The sequence below is a fragment of the Hippichthys cyanospilos genome, chromosome 3 (assembly GCF_059441005.1).
Source record: "Hippichthys cyanospilos isolate Australia breed blue-spotted pipefish chromosome 3, RoL_Hcya_1.0, whole genome shotgun sequence".
Taxonomy (NCBI): domain Eukaryota; kingdom Metazoa; phylum Chordata; class Actinopteri; order Syngnathiformes; family Syngnathidae; genus Hippichthys; species Hippichthys cyanospilos.
Window position 1 is genome coordinate 8,931,160 of NC_142371.1, and position 9,037 is coordinate 8,940,196.

The 9,037-nt window shown below is 40.1% G+C and overlaps 1 protein-coding gene across 1 annotated transcript; it reads left to right on the forward strand.

The window, feature by feature from the left end:
- Nucleotides 1–377: 377 nt before the first annotated feature.
- Nucleotides 378–7,174, forward strand: LOC148425690 (triple functional domain protein-like). The gene is made up of 7 exons (XM_088409302.1): nt 378–546; nt 1,690–1,874; nt 2,400–2,560; nt 2,644–2,722; nt 3,145–3,358; nt 3,671–3,781; nt 4,077–7,174. The coding sequence occupies exons 3-5, from the start codon at nt 2,450–2,452 to the stop codon at nt 3,201–3,203; spliced, it is 249 nt and encodes an 82-aa protein (XP_088265428.1). The 5' UTR covers nt 378–546; nt 1,690–1,874; nt 2,400–2,449; the 3' UTR covers nt 3,204–3,358; nt 3,671–3,781; nt 4,077–7,174.
- The last annotated feature ends 1,863 nt before the right edge of the window (nt 7,175–9,037 follow it).

A 9,037-nucleotide genomic window follows, 5' to 3' on the forward strand; every position in this document is an offset into this window, starting at 1 on the left:
GATTTGTGTGTGTAATGTAATGCAAACTTCAGAAATCTCAGCACAACTTAGTTTTTAAAAGTCCCAATGTTTCATTAGATCCTGAATCGTATTGCAAAGCCTATTTCTATTGGCAGCATGGTCTCATTTTTTGCGGGTTGCCATGCCGATAGATTTAAAACAAACTTATTCGAATCTTTTTAAACTTCCACAGAGATGTTGAGACTGATGGCCATGATATTGTTTTGGGGGGCGCGTGGGGGCCGAGTTAGGATGCTGAACTTCGAGCCCTGAAAAAGAGATGAAAGACGAAAGAGAAGTTAAGAAGAAAGAGATGAAAGCGCACATGACGTCACGATCAATATCTTTGAAAAGGGTGCGTCTACTGAACCGCCTGGGTGTTGCACAGTGCGATCTTGTCGTGGAGGAGTGAGGAAACACGAATATCGTCTCAAGACAAAAACCTTGTAGTGGAGGAGTAAGGACACACGAATATCGTCTCAAGACAAAAACCTTTCTGCCAAGCCTCTCGGAATTAAACCTGCTGCAAGTTTTAAAAAGCGGACGGTAAGTTGAATTAAACTTCAGGATATCATTTATTTAGTTATCCTGAGACTGTATGTGTTGCTCTTGAGATTGCTTTATTCCTCATTCCGTTCTCTCAACTTATTCTTCTTTTGTCAATTTTGTCAAGAACGCCGTATATCTTTAAAATATCAATTTGAATGATACATACCTACAATGCCTATGACTCCGGTGGGTACAATAACTTATTCCTATGCTACTTTTCGTTCCGAAGTTTTTGTTTTGACCATTAATGTTTTTGTGCGGAGCTAAGAAGCCGTGCTTACTTGTTGTTTGGCGTTGACGTTTTTTTTTTTTTTTTTTTGTTTGGTTGGTTTTTATTTTTTTCGGAGAATGTGCTGATTCGTAGTAGGCGCCTATGAATCGGTAGCCGGTTTTAACTTTAGCCTTAATATTTTAACGTTTATATTATGAGTGAAGAAATATTCTAAAATTTTGGACTGCATTTGTGTACCAGTTACAATACTTGTATTCAGTTTTGTCTTGTTTTTGCGTCACAATAAACCGTTTGCACCGGCCCAACTACTTTTTAGTGTTTTAAAGAAGCTTGAATATTCTCCCACAACTTAAGCTTGCGTTTAACCTTTCAACGTGTAGACCACACACACCTTGACAAATATGACTATTTTAACATTTTCCACCCGAAGGACCCAAACAGAAAAAGAGAAAGCTGCAAGGCCATTTTTTTAACATATTAAACACGGCAAAGGTAATCGATAAAACAGAATTGTTCATCTAGTAGTTATTTTGAAAATCAGATATGCAAGACTTTTTGCTGCTCTTGACCAAGCATATATTAATGTATTTAGGTTCTATCCAGAAAAGTATATTTGTAGGGCTCTTTGTGGGATAGTCCTTATTATTCACAGGGAGTAAATATGAATCTGTGGACTTCCTTTATGCCAAATGTCAATGTAAAGGGAGCTATTTATTATAAGCCAGGTACAGTGAATTTTTACAAATGTAATTTTTTTTTGTGTAAATTGAATATTGTAATCACAGGTTGAGTGTCTGAGTGTGTGACCTATAACGAAAGGGTCAAACTAAATGCCCACGATAATATTTTTGCAATAATTCTGAATCTTCATGCTGCAACAATTCTTTGTTTTTACTTCCCATCTGCAGAGGACTCACTTAAGCATACAGTAAGGCCTACGTTCTGCAATTTGGAAAATCAGCTACCACAACATGGACATTATCAGAGACTGTGCCAAGGACACGGCATCCAACTTGCTGTAGCTCTTGTGCAAGACAGAGGACAAACACAAGCTGGTCATCGCTTCTTGGCCTTCTACCAGACCTCAGAAAAAGTGAGACATGCATTAGATGTCACTGTATGGCATGTGATTACATATCACTGTTTGATGTCTACACTGAAAAAGAAAATATGAGCTAAAATTGAAAAATAATGAAACACTCCTTTGCAACATCACTTTTACATTTTAGGTTAGACTCCTCTTTACTTTTTTTCAGTGTTCAGTATGTTAAATTCATGCTGTTTTTAAAAATGTGTCTTTTTAAAAAGGTTGGTTTCTTAATGGATGGATCTTCCATCCATCCATCCATCCATCTTCTTTAGCCACTTATCCTCATTTAGCTGATGCCAATCCAGGCTGCCTTAGAAGGTGCGGGACACCCTGGAATGGTTGGCACACAATTGCGGGAGGTTAGGCTCATCTTTACTTTTTTCAGTGTATGTTTAACACATGCTATTCCATTAGAAAAATACAGTTGGGTGATATTCTGCATTATAGGAGGAAAATACAATGAAAAACAAACTTAATTCATTTAGTTTTTAACTTAATTTATTTTAACTTAATTAATCCTCCTTGCAGGTGTGCCATTTTTTTGGGGGGGGGATCGCCTGGAATGGAAATATACAAGTATGGAGGAGGAGGACTGGTGTGGAGGAGCGGACAAATTTGAGCTCAACGTTGAACCGTACTTGACCCTCAATATCAGGAAACACTGGGAGCAGAAGGGGGTCTTGTTCAAGGTTAAAATGACACTGTGGAAGAGCCAAACAGAGTTCAATTGATACACCTATATCTTGAAGTAATTGTCATTTTTCTCATTCAGGCGTGCACTTCTGCCCGGGGAATCATGGATGTCTTCCTCAAATACATGGAAAGGAACGGCAGCAACATGGAACTGCAGGGTCAGGACACACATTTATTAGCCAAAGTGAAGAGTTTATTAGTCGTAACTGAAAGTTGGTTTAAAAATCTGGTATTTCATCAACCTTTACTAATTACTGAACAGCTTCACAATTTGGCTTTGAAAAATCACTTTTTTCTTTTTACACATATCGTCACCATAGATAATTTTTAGCTTTTCGAGTGTCACCATCATTAGTGTTAACAGTAGCATATTATCAATGCAGAAGTGATTAAAAAGTATACAGTAATGCTATTGTGAGCCACTGCAATTATATGCTGTTGTGATAAGAAAAAAACACATATAGAACAATGCAAACAACTGTAAGGATGTTATCAACCATTCTAAATGGTTCCAATATTATTGGCTAGGTTTTCATCTTCTCTGTAGTCCTAATGTGTAAGTCTTATTTTATTTCCACAGACATCCATGATGACCTACAGGAAAGAGGAAATCGTGTCCTCCACTTCTGCAATATGTGAATGCAGAGTTTGAGGCAATGTCAGCAAGATGACCTTGCTAAATGGGTTAGAGTTTTCTCATTTGTCAGCGTGAGGATCTCCAACAGGATGCCAGTCCTGCTACAAGTCCAGGTTCAGGCGTCAAGCAAGAAAAGCAAGTCTTTGCACAAAATAAGGTATGTGACTAATTGATGCTGTATTTTTCGTGAAGTTGAGAATGCATTTTAACAGACAATGAACTGCTTTATTGGTTGAAACTAAAGCTGATCGAGTGATTTGAGTTTTCACATATTGCCTGTTGATTATAATTATAATTAAAAAAATACATTTAACACATCATCCTGAACAACTCCTCTGCTCTGTCAGAGAAGTAACAGCAGCATTATTATACTTTTTTTTCTTTGGGTTCTTTGATGTGAGTTTTTTGTTAAATTATATGTTTTAACTACAAAAGAAACATAAGTAAATTTTTGTGTGACTTCATGCAGACTTGCCTGGCGGAGATGACTACACGGGTTGGAGAACATCCCTTCAGGAATCCTTAACAAGGACCACATCATGTTTGCGAACATGCAAGTTCTATATGACTTCCACCATAAGTAAGCGTCAACAGTCAATCCTTTTTTATTTTTTTAAATGGAGCTTGGATAAAATTTAAAAGATAAGTTGTTAAGTAGTTTAAAAAAAAATAACTTTAGAATACAAGATAAACATTATGCAAATGACTGGTAGTGTTTTTAAAAATGTTTCCTTTGGAGTCGTAGGTAGAAGCGCTATTTAATTTCACTTTACAGAAAACAAAAAGAATACTTGTTCACAGTGTTCAAATTGTTACAAGACCACACATTCATTAACTGCTGAGCTGTAATTTACTTGTGTTGCCTCTTCACTTAGATTTTGAAGAAAACATCAAGTCACAGGGCAAGCTAATCCACCACGGGTCTGTCCAGGAATGTTGGTCAAAGACGCTGAGAGCCCAAATGCATACACCAGTGTCAACTGTGGCCAGGAAGCCAAGCTTGCCGCCTGCCTTTTTGGAGGACCACGGTTGGTGCCTGGTTCGAGGCACCTTTCAGCAGCATAACCTGCCAGCGACGCCCAAAAAGATCTGTCGAGGCACAGCTGCAACAGTGACATCGAGTCACACGGCAAGCTAATCCACTTCGGGTCTGTACAGGAATGTCGGTCAAAGACGCTGCACCGCAAGAGCCCAAATGTACACTTCTTCCTCTTTGAGATGTCCCTCATCTTCAGCAAGGAGGTGAAGGACACCAACGGGAGTAGCAAATACATCGACAAGCAAAATTCCTCGTGAGTCCAACATAACGCACGCTTCACCTATTTGGCATTCCCGTGAACGTTTCTTTTGGATTGACAGAGGACATTAAGGGAGACCCCTGCAAGTTTGCTTTTCGGGTGGGATGCATACCGACGACAAACAACAATGTTCTTAAGGCCAGATGATCTACCTCTCTTTGTTGTCGTGGCAGCTGGGAAGCAGCAAGGCGGTCCCTCGAAGAATCTGGCCCTCAAGGTGAAGACAGTCTGTCAAGTGCCGATATTGAAAGAAACGTGGACTACAATTACACAGCGTACACCAGTGTCAACTGTGACCAGGAAGCCAAGCTTGCAGCCTGCCATTTTGGAGGACCATGGTTGGTGCCTGGTTCGAGGCACCATTCAGCAGCATAACCTACCAGCGACGCACAAAAAGACCTGTTGAGCTACAGCTGCAACAGTGACATCGAGTCACAGGGCAAGCTAATCCATCACGGGTCCGTCCAGGAATGTCGGTCAAAGACGCTGCTCCGTAAGAGCCCAAATGCGTGCACCAGTGTCAACTGTGGCCAGGAAGCCAAGCTTGCAGCCTGCCATTTTAGCGCACCATTGTTGGGGAGGATTTGGATTGTTGGCTCTTTTAAGGTGTCTACCGGGTACAGGACGGTGTATCGGTAAGGATACAGGTATAAAAGTTCGTTGAAAGGATCTTTACTCGGACAGTTGGAATGGTGAAATGATGATAATGGAGATGAACATACAGAAGCAAGGATTTATCGGCAGATGTAGAGTCTGAAAGATCAAATAACAGATAAGTATGGACTATAATAGGTAAATTATACATATCAGTAATTGGAATAATATTGAAGCCTTGACATGCAACTGAATATAAATGATCACTTTAACTTAAATACAACCCAAATAAATGGCACTTAAATTACATCATAAATAGATACATGTCACACTGCCACAATCAGTATTAACAATCTAATTAGACCACCATTGAAAACTCCCTAAATATTTATGTGGTCTATAGAGACCTCTAGTGGCAAACAACAATGGCACACATTCCAACAGTAGTACAGTGGGCCCCCGTATTACGAACTTAATCCGTTCAGCGGCTACGCTCGTAACTTGAACTGCTAGTATGACGGGCAATCCAAACCTATGTTAATTAGTGAATGCGTGCAAAAACCTTAGGTAAAAACATCACGACTTTATACACATATTAAAAATGAGTAACATAATCTACTGTACCATTAAAATTAAATAACATATACAAAGGAAAAATGACATTTACCTTTGGGGCGACATGACTTGAGCTGGGTGGAGGCGGAGGGGAGAGGAGACCAACCCGCAGAATTTATTTATTTTCTTAAACAGGAACTTTTCTCAAACTAGAACATATCACCGGCGATTTCCTTCTCTTTAATCCATAATAGAAGAAGCCTCTCCATTTTGTTGTCGATCGAGGTCCGTCCCCGGCAAGGAAAGTCTTGCCCTTAGAAGATTGCCGAGCGGTTACGGCCATACTCACGAGCCATGCGTGCGCCTCCTTCGTATTTTTTTTTTTATTATTATCTCCTGCTTGGTTTCTATTGTCATCATCCTCTTACTTCTTCCTTTACCGCCACTACCAATTTTAGAAGCCGTGTCTAACAGATAAAGTTTGCAAAGTCTTCACAACATTCCTTCCTTCCGTTTTTGACTCATTTTCTCTCCTTCCTTCCATCCCAACCAGCTGTGCCATCAAGCTAGATAAAGGCGTTCGGCCAATAGCATATCGGCATTTCTGTGATTGACGTGACGCCGGCCGTGACTGACTCCGTGACTGACACCGTGACTGAGACAGTGACTGTGACATTGTAAGAGCAGTAGTGTTCACCGTTGCCGTGACAAGCATCGTCTGTTGATTTTGTTGACGCAGCAAAGTGAAATTATCTGAATCAATGCAGTGGCTGGCATATCAGATTGTTCGTAAGACAAAAGGTTTGCACGTAAGTGGGGGACAAAAAACTCAGTGGTCCACGCTCGTAAGTCGAAATGTTCGTAAAAGAGGGTGTTCGTAAACCGGGGGCCGACTGTATAGGTCTAATGTTGCGATTCTTTACGAACATAAATAAGGACGCGAAACAGACATACAATTAACGACTTCAAAACAAATACAATAGATAACATAGAAACTTATTTTTTTGTCATGAACTCTGTACTTAAACTTAAATATGCAACTTCAACGACTGTACGAGTGCACGACCGCACGGTGAACAGGATATCACTGACTTCCGCATACGCAAGCATGCAGTCATGTGACCCGGAAGGCACGGCAATCAAACGGTCCACGTAACTGCAAACAACAAAACCACACTTGAGAATCTAACAGACACAACAACAGGGGGCCTTTTATACAACCATGGTTGGTGCCCGTTCGAGGAAACGTTAAGCAGCATAACCTGCCAGCGACACGCAGAAAGATCTGTCGAGCTACAGCTGCAACAGTGACATGGAGACACAGGGCAAGTTAATCCACCGCGGGTCCGTCAGGAATGTCGGTCCAAGTCACTGCACCGCAAGAGCCCAAATGAGCACCTGTTCCTCATCTTCAGCAATTTTTATTGTTGTTTGTTTATTATACATATATTGTTTTGCTTTTAACTTGTACATAATATAAAATAAAATTATTGCCATGTTTACAGAAAATAGTTTTCATTTTTATACCTTGTTGTAATTTTAGCTTTGTTGTGTGGTCAAGGGCTGGGAAAATAACTACCGGTAATTGCTTTGCTTTTAGTGCTTCTGTAGCGTTTGCCATTTTTTCAGGAGTTGGTCATTTATAAAAAGCCAAGTTGCACCTGCACTCAACTACGTACTCTTTACACTTAATTTGTCCAGGTTTTTAAATACCCTTCAGGAGGGAGTCTTGAATATCGATTTTTTTTTATTCTATTTATTTATTTAAGTTTCAGTTTTGATGTGTGTGTGTGCATTACCATTTGAATCTAAAAACAAAAAAACAAGAAATACACCAGTACAGTACCGTATTGTACTTCTACTGCAGGGTTGCCTCTCGTCAGAAGATATCACTATAACAGAAGTTTAGAGAATTTCACCCAGCTCGGATAAACGTTGGAAAGCTGGTTGGTGCTTCACCCTACACCATTAGTGTATTTAAAGAGCACATTTGCGATTCAGATCCATTAGAACTGTTAAAAGATACTGCCTTCCGTAAAGCACGTTCAATTGGAAAAGTCAACGTTAATCACAATGTCAAGTGTTCGCTAATCGCTAGATGTTAGAACACTACAGTGGTCGACTGGGGCAAACGCTGCAAATGGCAGAACACGAACAAAACAGCAATAAAGAATAATGAAAAAAAACTGCAAATAAAAACACAGACCCATTAAAAGAAACGCTACAAAAAATATATATATATCTCAGAACACTTACAAAAACTGAAACACGCACAAAGTGATAAACAACTCCCATGAATGGCAGCATGTAAACGGTGATTCTCACACCGGAAATGCGCCACGCCACTAGGAGACGCCATTGGACCAGAAACATCCCGAGACCAACTCCTCGATGGAAGTGTTGACCAGGTCTCGGAGAAAGAAAAGATCCACTTTAGTTACAGTCTGCCTTGTCTACGCGTAACCGGCTAATTTAAATCCGCATAGACTCCCCCTCGTTGTCGTTGTTTGTTTATGTAAAAAACTCGTCTATAAAAAAACCGCATAGCGTGGTTTCAAACTCGTGTACAAGCATGCCAAGTCGCTAGGCAGCAGTAATGTCGCAAATTCTGTCCACCAGAAAGAACCTCCGCCTCCGACGTGTGTAATCAGAAAGAACTTCCGCTTCTAACTTCGCCGGTATTCGCGTCTTCGGCGGGAAAAAGAGTAGCCCGTCTAAAAGGTGACCACGAAACTGGACGCGTGTGCAAATCTCCACTTTGGCCAGAGGTTTTGAAAACATTCAATTCTGTTGGAAAAAAAATTGCCGGGCCATATATAGCAAATAGGGCAAAACAGAGACATTCACTGCTCGTTTGCAAGAACCCCGGCAACATGGAGACAAGGCCAAAACGGCATTTTATTTTGCGTTTTATTCCAACTGAGCGTGCTAACGCATTTCGAGTATAGTGTAAGGCTGTTAGTTAAATGAATTGGTGTTTTCCCTTTTTTATATATTATTGAATATATTTCCTATTCGTTTTGTATTTTAAGCTTTTACAGTGTTCACACAAGGAAGGAAAATAAAACGGTGAAGCATCAGTTAAAGAGACCAGCTTTATTTCAACCGGGGATGCAACACCCTTTGACAGTGAAACGGGATTGTGGCATAGCTTTGTAAACGTACAACTTTCCAATTGCATCCTTGTACTTTGGTTTTGTGAAAGGGGTGTCTGTTCCTGGGATGTTCATAACTCTCCTACCATCTGCACAACAACACAATAGTACAATCTTCTAAGTCTTGTTTTAAATCTTTATATTTTGTTGTCTTCTCCAGGGGTTTGTTTGTCTGCTCTGATACAAATTTGATGTTTTTGCAGCACAGACAACAAAAGTCTGCTGAAGACATGG

What these genes read in the sequence shown, in the direction of transcription:
- LOC148425690 (XM_088409302.1), top strand. Translation starts at nt 2,450, where the DNA reads ATGGAGGAGGAGGACTGGTGTGGAGGAGCGGACAAATTTGAGCTCAAC. An exon ending in AGAAGGGGGTCTTGTTCAAG is followed by an intron (nt 2,561 to 2,643) that starts GTTAAAATGACA and finishes TTTCTCATTCAG; the next exon opens with GCGTGCACTTCTGCCCGGGG. An exon ending in CAGCAACATGGAACTGCAGG is followed by an intron (nt 2,723 to 3,144) that starts GTCAGGACACAC and finishes TTATTTCCACAG; the next exon opens with ACATCCATGATGACCTACAG.